The sequence below is a fragment of the Pseudophryne corroboree genome (assembly GCF_028390025.1).
Source record: "Pseudophryne corroboree isolate aPseCor3 chromosome 3 unlocalized genomic scaffold, aPseCor3.hap2 SUPER_3_unloc_1, whole genome shotgun sequence".
NCBI lineage: Eukaryota > Metazoa > Chordata > Amphibia > Anura > Myobatrachidae > Pseudophryne > Pseudophryne corroboree.
The window spans coordinates 3,945,444-3,964,636 of record NW_026967493.1 but is presented as its reverse complement, the minus strand read 5'-3'; the positions used below and the strand labels follow the sequence as shown (position 1 = coordinate 3,964,636).

At 45.7% G+C, this 19,193-nt stretch overlaps 1 protein-coding gene across 1 annotated transcript in view; it reads right to left on the bottom strand.

The window, feature by feature from the left end:
• Positions 1-2,358: 2,358 nt before the first annotated feature.
• LOC134983114 (zinc finger protein ZFP2-like) overlaps positions 2,359-19,193 on the bottom strand; it is a 38,766-nt gene continuing 21,931 nt past the window's right edge. Inside the window, exons 3-9 of the mRNA XM_063948831.1 lie at positions 18,323-18,420; positions 18,071-18,215; positions 17,185-17,282; positions 16,914-17,022; positions 8,090-8,187; positions 7,832-7,943; positions 2,359-3,892 (exon numbers count right to left, since the gene is read on the bottom strand). Of these exons, the coding sequence (XP_063804901.1) occupies positions 2,754-3,892; positions 7,832-7,943; positions 8,090-8,187; positions 16,914-17,022; positions 17,185-17,282; positions 18,071-18,215; positions 18,323-18,420 (1,799 nt within the window). The 3' untranslated portion in view covers positions 2,359-2,753. The remainder of the gene's footprint in view (positions 3,893-7,831; positions 7,944-8,089; positions 8,188-16,913; positions 17,023-17,184; positions 17,283-18,070; positions 18,216-18,322; positions 18,421-19,193) is intronic.

Genomic DNA, 19,193 nt, shown 5'->3' with positions numbered 1-19,193 from the left:
AAGCCATTTGTATCTCCAAACTAACTATTCTATGCCAATCATTTCAGAACTACTTTACCACAAACACATATTTAACTATTCTATGCCATTAAGCCATGTGTATACAATACTTAGCCTTAGTAAGGAGATCAGTCCTGGTGATGAGCAAGCCATGCTTCTGGATGCTAGGTTGGTTCTGAGTGAGCCCTGTGATTTCCAGTGGATAGATCATAACCTGCGTTCCAGCTGTGGGGGTGTGTGATCCACAGGAAGTGTGTGTCTTTCACAGCATGTGGGCTAGCTGTATCAGTGAGCTGAGCTGGCCATGTGATCTTGGTTATGCAAAACATTGGGTGATGACTAACACTTGTTATTATTTCAAATTCCTGTCTTGTGGGAAGCTATTGTTTGGGGAATACATAACAACCCCTGTCTCTGGGTTTTGTTCTGTATTCTCACTGTCCACTTTCAGTTGAGACAATGACATCTCAGCCATCATTCTTCTGGAGAGAATCCTAAACCCATTCGTAAACACAGGTGTCAGCCTCTTCATTGAATCTCAAAGCTTAGTGTAATTAAAGGCTATTGTATTCCGTCTGCGGGAAAGAAACTGACTGGTCTTAGGTGTAATTTATTCGGAATACAATTAATCTTCAATTACTATTCCTGTGCTTAACTATGCATAAGAACATGTGAAGCCCTCCCAACATGCAAAGGGGAATCTCTAAGGTCAAAGAGCCATTTTAGATCCACTGATACCTGCTGAACTCAGGGGAATATTAACTTATAAAATACATTATTTTGATTAAATATGTAGCGATCGAGTCGCATGCTAGACGCGCACAAACTCTACCGTAAATGCACATACCGTGCGCCTGAGCGTGCATGCGACAGCGAATATGCGCACACACGGGAGGGCCTGTGCACGTGCAGCGGGCACACGCATGAGGTGCATATATGGCAATGTGCAGCGTGATATTTTTCTGACTTTGACACTGCTAACCCAAACAAGTGCTGCCTCGCAATGGAGGAGGTCAAATACTTGGGCTTCACCATAGGCAGAGGTCTGATTAGGCCCCAATTGAATAAAATTGATGCTATTCAAAACTTGCCTCGTCCAGTGAATAAAAAACAGGTAAGGGCTTTTTTGGGAATAACTGGGTACTATAGACGGTTTATTCCCAATTTTGCAACCACGGCGGTGCCGTTGTCAGACCTTACCAAAGGGAAGCAGTCAAATATGGTGAAATGGAACCCTGATGCAGAAAAAGCGTTCCAAGCGTTAAAAGTGGCTTTGTGTTCACAACCGGTATTGATAACACCAGATTTTTCAAAAGAATTTGTGGTACAGACAGATGCCTCAGAGGTAGGGATAGGGGCTGTGCTGTCCCAAACCAGAGATGGGGACGAACACCCTATCATTTATTTGAGTAGGAAACTCAATGGGCATGAAAAAAGGTATGCCATTGTGGAAAAGGAGGCTTTGGCCATTAAGTGGGCACTAGATACCTTGAGATATTACCTCTTGGGTAGACAATTCAGACTAGTGACAGACCATGCCCCTTTAAAATGGATGTATGTAAATAGAGGCAAGAATGCTCGTGTAACTAGATGGTTTCTAGCGTTGCAGGACTTTAAGTTTACTGTCGAACATAGACCGGGAACACAATTGGCCAACGCAGATGCATTGTCTCGCATCTTCTGTTTGGGGGCTACAAGTGTTCCGGCCCCTAGGTCGAAACAGGGGAGGGGGATATGTGACAAGAACACTGGGATAGTGTTTGAGGGCAGGTATGTTTGTCCCAGGTTCTTGTCTTACATGTTTTAGAAAATGTTAACTTCTAGGAAAAATGCTTTTGTTTTGTCAGAACCTTTTCAGTTTGCTGTAAAAGCTGGGTAAAGGCCCTGAGAGAGAGATAAGGCGAGTTCTAGACATTGGGCCCAGTTCGGGTCTTTGGCCTCACAGAGGGTTAATCAGGGTTTCAGCTGTGTAAGAGTGTTATAGGGCTGCTAGCCTGATTAGTATGGGCAGACTGCCTGGGAAGACAGGAGGGATCTGTGTGAGAGAAACACGCTTTCTGATACAAGTGAGCTACACAGTATTTACTGGAGAACTCTGTGTTTTTGTTTAGTGACAGTTAGGAATATCTTGTGTTTAGTTAGTGCCGGACAGGCAAGGTATTTTCTTTTGGTGTTTGTTTTATTTTCTGTTTCAATAAAACTGTCCGGGGCCAGTTGTACCAGAAACTGGACTTGTGTTGTTCCTCAGCTGCTGCGTGCTGCCATATTCCCCACGAAGAGGCGTCTTGCACCCCTACAGTGTTACAATATATATATTATATATGTGACCCGGACATGCAAAGAAAAAAGTCAAAGTCATTTATTGCCCATTATTTTTATTACATATTATTTAGGATCCTACATGTGATCTTATTGCTGTGCAGAGTTACAGCCAATGTCTTATAGATGGAAACTACTAATGTTGATGACACACATTCCACTTATGCCTGTACATGGTAATTACATTATAACATGTTAATATACTTTGGTATTAAAGCTTTAAAAGGCCCTCCATAAATCAGTGATGTCATACCAATCTGAAAATATATGCTTATACCAATTAATCATTTACACTAATAATATTAAACATATTTTACAATATTAAAATGATTGCTGCAACCCTATTGTGTCTATCACCTCACGTTAATGGATTTTTTTCCCTGTGTGAATTTTCTGATGTACAACAAGGGTTCTTTTCCTGCGTAAAACATTTCTCACTCAGGACAAGGAAACATCTCACCTTTGTGAGTTCTCTGATGTCTGACAAGATCTGATTTCTGTATAAAACATTTCTCACAGGCAGAACATGAATATTGCTTCTCACCAGTGTGAGTTTTCAGATGTTTGACAACAGCTGGTTTATCTGCAAAACATTTCCCACACACAGAGCATGGAAATGGCTTCTCACCTGTGTGAGTTCTCTGATGTACAACAAGACCTGGTTTATCTGTAAAACATTTTCCACACTCAGAACATGGAAACGGCTTCTCACCCGTGTGAATTCTCTGATGACTGACAAGAGCTGATTTACGTGTAAAATATTTCACACACACAGGACATGAAAATGGCTTCTCACCTGTGTGAGTTCTCTGATGTCTTACAAGACCTGATTTCAGTGTAAACAATTTCCCACACTCAGAACATGGAAATGGCTTATCACCTATATGATGTCTTTGATGTGTAACAAGATCTGATTTATATATAAAACATTTCTCACATTCAGAGCATGAAAATGGCTTTTCACCTGTGTGAGTTCTCTGATGTTTATAAAGCTTTGATTTCTGTGTAAAACATTTCCCACATTCAGAACACGAAAACAGCTTCTCACCCGTGTGGTTTATCTGATGTATAATAAGGTATGATTTATGCGCGAAACATTTTCCACACTCAGAACATGGAAAAGGTTTCTCACCTGTGTGAGTTCTCTGATGTGTAATCAGCTTTGATTTCTCAACAAAACATTTCTCACACTCAGAACAAGAGAACGGTCTCTCACCCGAGTGATATTTCTGATGTACCAACAACTTTGATTTCTTCGCAAAACTTTTTCCACACTCAGAACAAGAGAACGGTTTCTCACCCGTATGAACTCGAAGATGCACAGTAAGATGTGATTTCTGTGCAAAACATTTCCCACACTCAGGACACGGAAACTTTTTAGCACTTATAGGGATTGTACGGCGTGTAAAAATATCTAAATTATCAGAACATTCTTTATAATTAGATGTATCTCCACCGTCGAACACTGGACATATATTTAGTGTAACAGGGTTTTGTCCTGAAGAATTGTCTATTCTAGTATCTGAAGACAAAAGACGTCCCTCCGAGGTATTCCTGCTTCTGCATCCATCTGCTGGAAATAAAATACATTAATGGAAATAGATATTTTCTTTATGCACTGAGTAAAAGTTCTACTACAGAGGGAATTCGCTTAGCTTGCGTGGCTCCATAGGAGCTGTGATGGTAGTGGATTTAGGGAGCTAGCGTTTTTTGCACTGCTGCGATCAGGTCAGTCAATGCGCAGGCACGTCACATGGGTACAAGGCGGTTCATTGCTCAGCGACGGGTTTGTGCAAAGAATTCATTCGCACGGGCGATTGCAAGGAGATTGACAGGAAGAGGGCGTTCATGGGTGGCAACTGACCATTTTCAGGGAGTGGTTGGAGAAACGCAGGTGTGTCCAAGCCTTTGCAGGGAGGGTTCCTGACGTCATTCCGGTCCCGGACGGGCTGGAGTGTCCGCAGCGGCTGAGTAAGTCCTGGGCTACTCAGAGACTGCACAAGATCTGTTTGTACAGCTCTGCTACACATGGGATCGCACACTTGCAAAGCGAAAATACACTCCCCTATGGGAGGCAACTGTACGAACGCAGGACGGCAAAAAAAGCCTAGCGAGCGATCAGGTCTGAATTAGGCCCTTAGAACGTAAAGCCCATCTTTATTCTCCGCCCACCTTAAATACAGCACTCACAGATAACAAGGAGGTGCTTTACAGTACATGCGGAAAGTATTCACAGTGCTTCACTTTTTCCACATTTTGTTATGTTACAGCCTTATTCCAAAATGGAATAAATTAATTTTTTCCTCAAAATTCTACACACAATAGCCCATAATGACAACGTGAAAAAAGTTTTTTTGCAAATTTATTTAAAATAAAAAACTAAGAAATCACATGTACATAAGTATTCACAGCCTTTGCTCAAGACTTTGTTGATGCACCTTTGGCAGCAATTACAGCCTCAAGTCTTTTTTAATATGATACTACAAGCTTGGCACACCTATCTTTGGGCAGTTTCGCCCATTCCTCTTTGCAGCACCTCTCAAGCTCCATCAGGTCGGATGCATTGTATAATCGCACATTTATTTAAAGATAATGTAAAAAATACCAGCCTCCTAAGTAAAATAACACAATCACCAAAGGGCTTTTGACAACACCTCAATTATCAGACTGAAAAACAGTCTCTTCAAAAGACCCAGCAAAGTCTCCAAACCCTATCCGAGGCAGTTAATCCAGTTTAATATAGTTCCGATTAGGAACTCAGGTAAACAACTCTGGACTCTTCAGGGATACGGCTGCTCTTCCACTGTGCTTTCCCATCATAGTGGGGTCCCAGAAACTATGCCCCGGCTCAGATGGCAAAAACAGCTCCTTCTGCCTCCCATTTTTATAAAGCTACCAAACATACACATCTCCCAGCAACACAGAATTTAGAAAGACTGACACACCTCTCCCCCAGCTTCTGTTCTCTTTTAAAACCACATTGAAACATGACTAGAGGTGTGTTGGTTTCATGGGGCCAGCAAAACAGGAAATCACACAGTAGCATACTGGGAGATTTAATCATATTAGACAGTAACAGCCGGCGGAAACAAAGTCCCAGCACAACCTCTACCCACAGGAAAGACCACCCAGGCTCCATTTTACAACAATCAGGTTAGTATACAAAAAGACAACCTCAACCTTCAAAGGAGCCTCTTGCGCTGTGGGTGTTCCTGTAACCTGCAAATACAGTAGAGCCGCCTTTGCTGATTTCTGATCGCACTTGCTAAAATCACAAATAGACATCTGAGTAAACACACTGATGAAAACCCTGTCTGAGATCGGGATGCAGTCAATTTACCTCCGGTCGAAATCCCGACAGCAATTGCCCGACAAGGTCAAAATCCCGACAAGGTCAAAATCCCGACATGGACAAAATACCAACATTTAAAATACCGTCAAGGTAAAAATACCGACATGTAAAATGCTGACAGGTCAAAATGCCGACATGAGTTTTTCATGTTTTTTTTCATTAAAACCGACTTGATCATACTTCACCATCCCAGTGGACCTGGAGGGGGAATATAAGTGTGCCGAGCGCAGCGAGCCATGCGAGGGGACGCGGAACACTTATATGGTGTCCATGTCGACCTATGTCAACATACAAAAAAAAAAAACCCCAATGAAATACGCATGTCGGTATTTTGACCTGTCCGCATTTTACATGTCGGTATTTTGACCTTGTCAGTATTTTGAAATGTCGGTATTTTGTCCTTGTTGGGATTTTGACCGTCAGTCAATTGCTGACGGGATTTCGACCGGAGGGATTTTGATTGGATTTTCAAACCGATCCCCTGAGATCATGGCCATTGAATGCAATTGGGCTAATTTATTGCTAACCTGCGAAAGCACACAAGTCGCAAGGTTCTGTGAATAAAAAGGAGTGGGCATATAAATATGGCATGAGTCCTTGAAATGTCTTTAGAGTGTATTTCATTTGTTAATGGTCTAAAATGTCACTGATAGGGTCTGGATAGATACTCTCTTCCAAAAAAAATGTAATATATTAAAAAGAGCAAAGTTGTAATAACCAGGCTTCCCGTCGCCGGCTCACTGCATTAGAACTCGTCATTCTCCTGTCCCTGCTGGCTGAGCTCCCTGAGGAAGCAAGGCGCTACTGGCACCCAAAAAGGCATTAGCCATGCCCTATTACATACTCAGAAGGGGCATGGACCTATACACACCTTAGCGTTAGAGTGTGGGAAGGAGACTGGTAAGATCTCTAGGCTGGTAACATACAGTAACATGATTTGAGGGGGAGAACAGGAGTATAATAGGGGCTGATGGCTCCTGATGTATGAGATACACCAGAGAGTGCGGGGAGGAGACTGGTCAGATCTCTGGGCTGGTAACACAGTGACATGATGTGAGGGGGAGAGCAGGAGTATAATAGGGGCTGATGGCTCCTGATGTATGAGATACACCAGAGAGTGTGGGGAGGAGACTGGTCAGATATCTGGGCTGGTAACACACAGTGACATGATGTGAGGGGAGAGCAGGAGTATAATAGGGGCTGATGGCTCCTGATGTATGAGATACACAGGAGAGTGTGGGGAGGAGACTGGTCAGATCTCTGGGCTGGTAACACACAGTGACATCATGTGAGGGGGAGAGCAGGAGTATAATAGGGGCTGATGGCTCCTGATGTATGAGATACACCAGAGAGTGTGGGGAGGAGACTGGTCAGATCTCTAGGCTGGTAACATACAGTAACATGATTTGAGGGGGAGAACAGGAGTATAATAGGGGCTGATGGCTCCTGATGTATGAGATACACCAGAGAGTGCGGGGAGGAGACTGGTCAGATCTCTGGGCTGGTAACACAGTGACATGATGTGAGGGGGAGAGCAGGAGTATAATAGGGGCTGATGGCTCCTGATGTATGAGATACACCAGAGAGTGTGGGGAGGAGACTGGTCAGATCTCTGGGCAGGTAACACAGTGACATGATGTGAGGGGGAGAGCAGGAGTATAATAGGGGATGATGATTCCTGATGTATGAGATACACCAGAGAGTGCGGGGAGGAGACTGGTAAGATCTCTGGGCTGGTAACACACAGTGACATGATGTGAGGAGGAGAACAGGAGTATAATAGGGGCTGATGGTTCCTGATGTATGAGATACACCAGAGAGTGCGGGGAGGAGACTGGTCAGATCTCTGGGCTCGTAACACAGTGACATGATGTGAGGGGGAGAGCAGGAGTATAATAGGGGCTGATGGCTCCTGATGCATGAGATACACCAGAGAGTGTGGGGAGGAGACTGGTAAGATCTCTGGGCTGGTAACATACAGTGACATGATGTGAGGAGGAGAACAGAAGTATAACATGGGCTGATAGCAACTTACTCCTCCACTGGGCAAATACTTCCTCTCAGTCTGTACTAACAGAGGAGGGTGTAAGAAAAGAGATTGCTGTAGTGACAGAACAAGGAGAATATGTGACTGTTCTGTAATTAGTGATTATTACTCACCTGTGCTGATATCTGTAGGGATTTCCTCCTCCTTACACTGCTGATCACCCCTCATATACATCTCCTCTTCCTCATTTATAACTTCTACTTTAATAATAGTTAAGGCTTCATCCTAAACAAACAAAAAATAAAATAACACTGTAAAAATGTCTGATTTATTTACGATTAAATAAATAAAAATATTAGTATGAGACCCTCACAGTTTCACTACATATCAAACCACAATAATATTTGGTGCGTAACCCTAATTCCACCTACCTGATCCTCCTGTGGGACACTGTGATTCTCCTCTGTATGGTCCTGGGAATACAGAGGACGGGGACATCTCTCTGTGGTATTCCTGTTACTGGCTCCATCTGTAGGAGACAGACAGTGACTGAGTACATTATATATATATGTGATTATCAGATGATGTGTATCTAGGTGGTCTCATAGAGGAGTACAATAAGGGTGGAGAGCTCCTGATGTATGAGATACACCAGAGAGTGTGGGAGGAGACTGGTCAGATCTCTGGGCTGGTAACACACAGTGACATGATGTGATAGGAGAGCAGGAGGATAATAGGGGCTGATGGCTCCTGATGTATGAGATACACCAGAGAGTGTGGGGAGGAGACTGGTCAGATCTCTGGGCTGGTAACACACAGTGACATGATGTGATAGGAGAGCAGGAGGATAATAGGGGCTGATGGCTCCTGATGTATGAGATACACCAGAGAGTGTGGGGAGGAGACTGGTCAGATCTCTGGGCTGGTAACACACAGTGACATGATGTGAGGGGGAGAGCAGGAGTATAATAGGGGCTGATGGCTCCTGATGTGTGAGATACACCAGAGAGTGTGGGGAGGAGACTGGTCAGATCTCTGGGCTGGTAACACACAGTGACATGATGTGAGGGTTAGAGCAGGAGTATAATAGGGGCTGATGGCTCCTGATATATAAGATACACCAGAGAGTGTGGGGAGGAGACTGGTCAGATCTCTGGGCTGGTAACACACAGTGACATGATGTGAGGGGGAGAGCAGGAGTATAATAGGGCCTGAGGGCTGCTGATGTATGAGATACACCAGAGAGTGTGGGGAGGAGACTGGTCAGATCTCTGGGCTGGTAACACACAGTGACATGATGTGAGGGGGAGAGCAGGAGTATAATAGGGGCTGATGGCTCCTGATGTATGAGATACACCAGAGAGTGTGGGGAGGAGACTGGTCAGATCTCTGGGCTGGTAACACACAGTGACATGATGTGAGGGGGAGAGCAGGAGTATAATAGGGGCTGATGGCTCCTGATGTATGAGATACACCAGAGAGTGTGGGGAGGAGACTGGTCAGATCTCTGGGCTGGTAACACACAGTGACATGATGTGAGGGTTAGAGCAGGAGTATAGTAGGGGCTGAGGGCTGCTGATGTATGAGATACACCAGAGAGTGTGGGGAGGAGACTGGTTAGACATCTGGGCTGGTAACACACAGTGACATGATGTGAGGGGGAGTATAATAGGGGCTGATGGCGGGTGTCTCTGGAGAGCTCCTACTAAAAGCCTCTTAGTTGTCCTATTATAGCACAGCCATCAGAGTTTTCCGGGTTGCTAGTGCCCAGTTATTTTGTCCCTGAGCCAGGGCAATCAGAGTGGAGGGGCTGCAGAGCCGGGGAACAGGTTTTTTCCTGCTCCTGCAGGTTGCAGCCTTCCTCCCATACAGAAGCCGGGACCTCGATTTCATACCCCCTCCGGCCGGACGAGACGGACCTGCGGAAGCCGCACGGATCTCAGCGGCCCTAGCTGCCCATACTCTCCTCTCCCCCCCCACCCCCGTGGACTCTTACCGAGGGCTGTGGATAGTGCACACGGGCCCCTGGAGCCGGGCGCTGAATGGAGCCGCGAGGTGCCCGGGAACGTTCGGTGGTGGCGGCCATCTTGGAGGAGGCGAGGGGAGCCGCGCGGCCGCAGTGAGTACCCGGACGGGCACTCTCCTGCTGAGCATGTCCCTCGGTGGGGCTGGCGGAGGGCCCCACTCCAGAAGACTCCTGGGCTGATTTGTCTTCTGTTGGGGACCGGCTGCAGCTCAGTGACGGCGGCCATCTTGAAGGTGGCACTCGGGATCCACTTCCACACAGCTATAATACAGCTATTTAAAAACTTTTTTATTCAGCTGCCATATACCCCCTGCGCTACCCAGAGCCACAGTATAGCTCCCAGAATTACATACCACAAGTCTGCCAGCTGCACTGGGAGTACTATATAAGCCTCTGGAGACGTAATATTTCTACCGGTGCCCGGCGCCGCTCGCTGCCTGCCGCCGGACCTGACGGAGGACGGGTTTTGGTGCCACTTATCCTTGTCCCTCCCCCCGACACGGCCTGGTCCTTACTCCCCCAGACTCTGATGTCCTGCTGTTGTCCATTGCTATCAAGGCTACCCAATATTTGTCAGTTGCCCTGGGAGGATCGCGATAGGGTCACTGGCTCTCACCTCTCTCTCTCTGCAAAGTCTGAGATGCTGACCTAACAACACGACCTGTCCTACCTGGACCATGATGTTTTTTTTTTATATCTCTCCCTTCCCTACATAACGTACAGCCGACAAATAACGTCTGTGTCTTTTTTTTTGCATTTGTGATATCCCACCCATCCTCTTCACTTCCACATAATGGAGCAAAGAAACAAGAAAACCACGCAGGACCCCACAAATTTTTTTGGGCAAAAATCTAAGGGCCTCCCCACGCCTGCATCGATCACGGACTCTCCTCCTTCCCCCTGTTCATCGGAGACGGGTATTGACCCACAGATACAAGCAGTTATGACCAGTCTACTTGAAGGAGTACAGTCCGCTTTTAAGCAAGAACTTTCCACAGCTATCGCAGAGTTCAAATCTGACCTCACGGCCCTTGGTAATCGTACAGACGCTCTTGAATCAAAGACAGACGACCTTTGCCGCTCTCAACAACGTCTTGATTCTGAGCTCTCTAGGCTCAATGATGAGCTGGAGGACCTCAAAGAACGTTAAGAAGACCAAGAAAAACGCTCCCGTCGCCACAATTTGCGCATCCGCAATGTGGCGGATCAATCCTTAGCTCAGCACTACCGTCCTTCCTGAAAGACTTCTTTCAGCACGTATTACCTGACCTTTCCGATGCTGATTGTCTGTGTGATAGAGCCCTTAGAGCGCTCCGAGCGAAGCCTGCCCCGACACATCCGCCAGGGACATCATAGTTCGTCTACATTATTTTCGTTCAAAGGAACATATTCTGTTATCACTACGAGACTCTCCAGTGATCAACTTCCGAGATATGAAACTGCAAGTCTCTCAGGATTTGGCCCCCTCCGCTATTCAAAAGCGACGGGATCTCCAGCCTGTTACTCGTATATTACGCCAACAACAAATACGATATAGATGGGGATTTCCCTTCATGTTACAAGTTACAGCGAACAATACCCACTCCGTCAAAACCTTAAATCAAGGTCAAGATCTGTTAGCTAAACTTGGCCTCCTCCCTGTACCATCATCCGATGGTGGGACTGCCTCTTCCTTTGGGCCCCGACGCTCTCAAGCCCCTTCACCTGAATGGACAAGGGTAACTCGACGTCGCAACGACACCAATGACCCTCCTTGAGTCTGACAAAAATTTTCCGGATTCAATTGAACAGTTCTCAATACTTCAGGAATCCGTTTCCTGACAGGAGGGGACTCTTGTTATTGTTTTCCATCTTTAAATGCGCTTGCCGTGGGCTCTGAGGTTGCTCACCAAGCTTTAGTGTTTATCATCGCTTATATTGTTTGCCTTGTCACCCCTTGTTCCCCCCTCCCCCTTTTTTTATTTTTATTTTTTTATATATGTGTTTTTTTTTTGTTTTTTTTTGTGTTTATTGGCTATGACACAGTACGTTTTTGTTTATTGTTTTTCATATGTTGGGTTACATTATTGTATTATTCGGCTCTAGTCGACTCAACCATTGCGGTCCGGAGGGACCCGCTTTTCCTGCATTAGCTTGCTGTTCCCACTACCCCCGTGCTCCCTTTATTTGCTACTTCAGAATATGATGTCTTGTATTTGCGTAGCGGTCCCTGATAGGGACCCTATAATTCAGGGTTTTCTCCCGTATGGGTTCTCTATCACTCTCTTTCTTTTTTCTATATCTCTGATTCTTGTTTCTTGCTGGTTCTCTTCTTTCCTTTTCCTTCTTCCCCGGGATGGGTTTCCACTGCTCCTCTTTTGCTCTTTGGTATCACATGGCGCTTAAATTGTTTTCTAGAAATGTTAACGGGCTTAATTCTCCCAGGAAACGTACAGTGATGTTGTCCGCCTGTCGGAGAGAGAAAGCCGATATAGTTTTCCGCCAAGAGACCCACTTCACCGGTACACACACTCAACTTTCCGGTAAGTAATTTACCCAGACCTTTTTTGCCTCTGCTGACTGTAAGAAAAGGGGGGTGGCTATTTTGATCCACCGTAACGTCCCATTTGTTCACACTACAATCATAGCCGATCCTGACGGCCGGTACCTGGTAGTTATTGGTACGCTTCACACTGATATCCTAACGCTAGTGTCTGTACACGCCCCAAATCAAGATCAATCACGTTTTTTTCGCACACTCTTTTTGAAGCTTACTAGAGTGGCGCAGGGCCACATTATTTTAGGCGGGGACTTTTAATACCGTGCTTGACCCTTCTTTAGATAAATCCATTCCTCCTAAAACTAAGAAGGATGCACTCCCATCTGACGCTGCCCTCACATTGACATCCTCCCTCACACAGCTTGATTTACGTGACACGCCAACATTCCAACGCCAGAGATTATACCCACTTCTCTGCACCTCATCAGCATTACTCTAGAATAGACATGATACATGTATCTAACTCACTCTCGACGCTCATATCTGACTCAGGCATTACTCCCTGTTCATGGACAGATCATGCAGGGGTGTATATCCTGGTAGACCTCTACGGATCCCCTAACAAATCCCGTAAATGGCGTCTTGATGACACTCTTCTTTCGCACCCCTCCACCCTCTTAGACACTAAATTGAACCTAACACTTTTCTTTGAGGAAAACGCCTCCCCAGAAGTCTCTCCTAGCCTGGTCTGGGAAGCACATAAAGCCACTATTCGCGGCCAGTTTATGTCTAAGGCCTCGGCCATACGTAAGAAAGCAGCACAGGAAATTTCCTCATTGGAATCTAAAATTTCTGCGCTTTTAGCCCAACATAAACTTGCCCCGTGCGACTCCATACTTTCCCAGATAAATAACCTCAGAGGCCAGCTAAACACCCTTCTATCGCGGAGGGCGGCAGCTATACTACAGAAGCTCCGTCAAAAATTTTACGACAAGGCGGATAAAATTGATAGCCTCTTAGCTACTAAGTTGAGAAGTAAGCGAGCTGTAGGACTGACATAAAAATTGCACTCTTCTGCATCAGACACACTTACTTATGATCCTAAATTGATGGTGGAGGAATTTCGGGACTACTATAGCTCCTTATATAATCTCCCTGCCCCCCCTCTTCCCTCCGATGATTCCCAGGGAGCATGTTCATACTTGCTAGATGCCCCCTTGCCGAGTCTGACTGAGTAATAGATTTCTCTTCTGAATGCGGATATATCGCTGGAAGAGACAGTTGACGCTATCAAATCCATGCAGTCGTCAGCTGCCCCTGGTCCAGATGGCTTTACTGCTCAATATTACAAAACATTCCATACAGAACTGGCCCCATACCTTACCTCGCTCTTTAATAGTGTTCTAGGGGGAGCATCATTTGCACCAGCAACCGTACAAGCTGACATTATTGTGATTCCGAAACCGGAAAAGGATCCAACACGTTGTTCCAACTATCGCCCGATTTCTTTGCTGAACGTAGATCTTAAGATATATGTAAAAATCTTGGCCAACCGCTTAGCTCCCCTGCTTACGCAACTGATACACCCGGACCAAGTGGGCTTCATTTCTGGCCGCAAGGCCTCCGACAATACCAGGAGAGCCATAGATTTGATTCACTCTATCCATAAACAGAAACTACCCTCGTTGCTACTAGCATTGGATGCCGAAAAGGCTTTTAACAGAATTTCCTGGCCCTTTGCCTTCTCAGTACTCCGGAGGATGGGTTTTTCTGGCAAGTTCTTTGAAGGTATTTCGGCACTCTACAGGTCCCCTACTGCCACGGTTTCTGTTAATCGCCTCACCGCTTCTGCGTTTAACATCACTAACGGCACCAGACAGGGATGCCCGCTCTCCCCGTTACTATTTGCCCTGGTTATGGAACCACTGGCAGCACGGATCCGAGCTAATGTAGATATAACGGGAGTGCGGGTAGGCCCTTCTGAACATAAAATTGCGTTATAAGCTGATGATGTCCTAGTATCTCTGGGATCGCCATCTCAGTCGCTACAGCCGCTCCTCTCGGAGATAGACATCTACTCTAAACATTCAGGTTATAAACTTAATACGAGTAAGACTGAGGTATTGAATTTTTATATCCCTGGCCCGACTAAGCTCTCACTGGAAAATTCCTTTCCATTTCAATGGCACAAGCAGAAGATCAAATATCTAGGTATTTTTCTAACACATAGCCACCATCAACTTTACCAAGCTAATTTCCCTAGGCTGCTAGATTGCATTAAGTCTGATTTGTCTTCTTGGTCCAGCCTCTTTATCTCCTGGATAGGTAGGGTGAACTCGGTGAAGATGAACGTCCTCCCTCGGATACTTTACCTGTTTCAGACCCTCCCGATTTTTGTTCCTCCATCATTTTTTAAATTCTTACAATTTCACAAGTCACAATTTATATGGGCGAATAAACGTCCCCGTGTTCGATTGAAACTCTTACAGCGCCCAACATTTAGTGAATGACATTACCAAGGATACTAGCTTTCCACAATTCTCTCAGATTCAGGACAATATTGATATTCCCTCTCGGTATTTCTATCAATTTTTACAACTTAGACATTTTCACTCCTCAATGAGCCGTGTCCTCTCTAGCAGACCCCTAACCACGTTTGAGACTATATGTTTCAGACGTCACTCAGCCAAAGGCTTCATTTCCTTCATATATACTACTCTCATTGGGAATACTCCCTCTCAGCGTGATCCTCATGAGAGCGCATGGGAATCGGACCTAGGCTCGGCTCTAGATGACGAGGAATGGTCTGATGCCTGGGGTATCGCAGCGTCTAGTTCCATCTGCGCTATAGAATCAAGGAGAATGTCTATAAATTGTTATATAGATGGTACTATGTACCATCTCGCTTGAGCAAAATGTACCCGGATACGACGGATAGATGCTGGAGAGGATGTGGCGCAGAGGGCTCTTTCCTACACATATGGTGGTCATGTCCTAAAATAGTGCATATGTGGAGGGAAGTGATTCAATTTATTTCTAGTTTGTTGCAGGTCTCTATTCCTTCTGACCCTAAATATATTCTCCTCCCCTTAAACCTACCAACACTAACGAAATCCCAAAATAAATTATTACGTTATATAGTGTCCGCAACAACATGTCAACTAGCTGCAGATTGGAAAAACCCCATCCCGCCTTCCATGCAATCTATAGTTGCCCGTATCTGGTACGTTTATCGCATGCAGTACATGACTAGCATTATTAATTGCTCCCCTGGGTCATTTGAGAAGGTTTGGAGTCCGTGGCTGGACACCCAGCATGCCCCCTCACCCTTTGCTCTGTGATACCCTGTACAAGACTTGAGGCGACCCCCCCGGGGAATCTATTCTATACTATGCTGTCCATCCCTCTCCTTTTCTCCTTTCTTCTCTCCTCTGGACCTTTTTTACTCTTCTTCACTGTTCACCAGTTAGCTACACTGCTGACTGGCCTTGTTCCTATTATACATCACCCGCTCTCTGGGTCAAAAATGGGTTACTGTTTTTGTTTTTATTTCTTCAGTTATTTTTAGAATTGCCAACGATTGCACTATGCATATATTGTACTCTGTTGAAATCACTACCTGTTGGTATCGTTTTGCATTTGTGACCCCATGAATAAAAATTATTTAAAATATAAATAAAAATAGGGACTGATGGCTCCTGATGTCTGAGATACACCACAGAGTGTGGGGAGGAGACTGGTCAGATATTTGGGCTGGTAACACACAGTGACATGATGTGAGGGGACAGCAGAAGTATAATAGGGGCTGATGGCTCCTGATGTATGAGATACACCAGAGAGTGTGGGGAGGAGACTGGTCAGATCTCTGGGCTGGTAACACACAGTGACATGATGTGAGGGGACAGCAGAAGTATAATAGGGGCTGATGGTTCCTGATGTTTGAGATACACCAGAGAGTGTGGGGAGGAGACTGGTCAGATATTTGGACTGGTAACACACAGTGACATGATGTGAGGGGGAGAGCAGGAGTATAATAGGGGCTAACGGCTCCTGATGTATGAGATACAACAGAGAGTGTGGGAGGAGACTGGTCAGATCTATGGGCTGGTAACACACAGTGACATGATGTGAGGGGGAGAGCAGGAGTATAATAGGGGCTAATGGCTCCTGATGTATGAGATACAACAGAGAGTGTGGGAGGAGACTGGTCAGATCTCTGGGCTGGTAACACACAGTGACATGATGTGAGGGGGACAGCAGGAGTATAATAGGGGCTGATGGCTCCTGATGTATGAGATACACCAGAGAGTGTGTGGAGGAGACTGGTCAGATCTCTGGGCTGGTAACACACAGTGACATGATGTGAGGGGGAGAGCAGGAGTATAGTAGGGGCTGATGGCTCCTGATGTATGAGATACAACAGAGAGTGTGGGAGGAGACTGGTCAGATCTCTGGGCTGGTAACACACAGTGACATGATGTGAGGGGGACAGCAGGAGTATAATAGGGGATGATGGCTCCTGATGTATGAGATACACCAGAGAGTGTGGGGAGGAGACTGGTCATATCCCTGGGCTGGTAACACACAGTGACATGATGTGAGGGGGGGTGAAGCAGGAGTATAATAGGGGCTGATGGCTCATGATTCCTCCACTGGGGAGATACTTTATCCTCACTAGTCCGTTCTGATAGAGGAGGGTGTAGGATAAGAGATTGCTGTTATGAATGAACAAGGAGAATATGTGCCTCACCTGTGATACCTGTAGGGATTTCCTCCTCTTTACACAGCTGGTCACCCCTCACATACGTCTCCTCTTCCATTTTAATATCTTCAACTTTAATAATAGTAAAGATTTCATCCTAAACAATACACAAAACAATAATATAACACTTCAAAAATGACTGATTTGTTTAGATTAAGCAAAAATTAATAAAAATAAATAATTCAGTGTATAAGACTCTCTCAGTTCCTAACCAGATCAAACTACATTTTAATTTGGAGAGACCCCCATTTCCACCTACCTGAGCCCCATGTGGGATACTGTAATTCTCCTCTGTGTGATCCTGGGAATAAAGAGGACGGGGACATCTCTCTGGGGTATTCCTGTTACTGGATCCATCTGTAGGAGACACACAGTGACTGAGTACATTGTATATATGTGATTATCAGATGATGTGTGTATATAGGGAGACCCCATACCTGCTCTCTCCATTACACTACATGACAGTCTCCTCTTACCCAGTGATGTGAGGGGCCGGTGATTCTCCATCATAGAACCATAACAGAACTATCCCAGAACACTGGAAACTCCAGCACGTGACACTACTGGGCAAGAACGGGATCACCTGTGAGGTAAAGTCCATGGTACAGTAATGCGTTGGGTACGGGATCCCGACGGTCAGATTACCGACGCCGGGATCCTGACCGCCAGAATGCCGACAGGGGGGCGAGCACAACGTGTCGTGGACACCCAGGAGTGGGAATAGCTGTGGCGCTGCTGCCGGCATTCTGGTGGTTGGGATTCCGGCGTCGGTATTATGACCGTCGGGATATCGAACGCTGGTATCCCGACTACATCCCGCAGTAACTGCAGACAAGTAACAGAGCTGGAGGATCAAGGATCCCTGACACTGCACATGTCAGCACCACGCACTGATTACATATATGTCAGGACGGCTGCTGGACCCGGATCATGTTATGTAACAGGGAATATTCCACCCATGTTCCCCGGCTGCCCTGTTACATTTACCTCACTCTGCCCTCCCCAAATCACTGCTACTAAATATCTTATGTAACAGATGTGTGTTCTCTATTAGTGAGACGCTGACATTACATTGTATTACTGTAGTGACAGAACAAGGAGAATATGTGACTCTGTACTCAGTGATTACTCATCTGTGCTGATACCTGTAGGGATTTCCTCCTCCTTACACAGCTGATCATCTGCTACATACGTCTCCTCTTCCTCCTCCTTACACTGCTGATCTATCATCACATACGTCTCCTCTTCCTCTTTTATATCTTCTACCTTAATATTAGTCATATTGTCGCCCTGCACAAAACAGTAACACCCTAATTATGTGTGATATTAGTCATACAGAATATCAGTGTATAAGAATCAGACTTCTCCATAGATCATGTAATGATAATTTCACCTACCTGACCCTCCTGTGGGAAACTGTGATTCTCCTCTGTATGATCCTGGGAATAAAGAGGACGGGGACATCTCTCTGGGGTATTTCTCATATTGGCTCCATCTGTAAGAAAATGCAATGATGAAACTGTTTATGAGTTATTATCAGATGATGTGTATCTAGATGGCCCTCATAGCTGCTGCCTCCATTACACTATACGAGAGTCTCATCTTACCCAGTGACGTCACGTCCTTGTACAGACCCCTGTGTTCCTCTATATCAGTGATCGCGCTGAGCCGGAAAAAAAGTGGGTCCCAGGGACCCCTCACTTTTAAAAATTGGGGTCCTACCGGTCCTTTTCTGGGTCCCATTGGAGTGAAGGTTCATATTAATCTCATTACCGATTCAAACATAAAAACACAGACTTGATTTGGACACTACAAAAGTGTAGCAGGAGGGGGGAAGTGACAAAGCTGCTGGGCTGTGTAGCATACAGACACTGCACCAGAGCTGTAACTAGACATTTTGGTGCCCTTGTGGCAGAAAGTGAATTGGTGCTCCCCGCCCTACACTGCAAGGAACAGACAATGCGCGCCGAAGGCGCGCCGCAAAAATTTAGGGGCGTGGCCACATAATAGTGCCAATTCATATTACACCACACAGTAGTGCTGCTTATGCACATTGCACCGGGTAGAGCACGTTACACACTTTGCACCGGGTACAGCACGTTACACACTTTGCACCGGGTACAGCACGTTACACACTTTGCACCGGGTACAACATGTTACACACTTTGCACCGGGTACAGCACGTTATACACTTCGCACCAGGTACAGCACGTTATATACTTTGCACCGGGTACAGCACGTTATACACTTTGCACCAGGTACAGCACG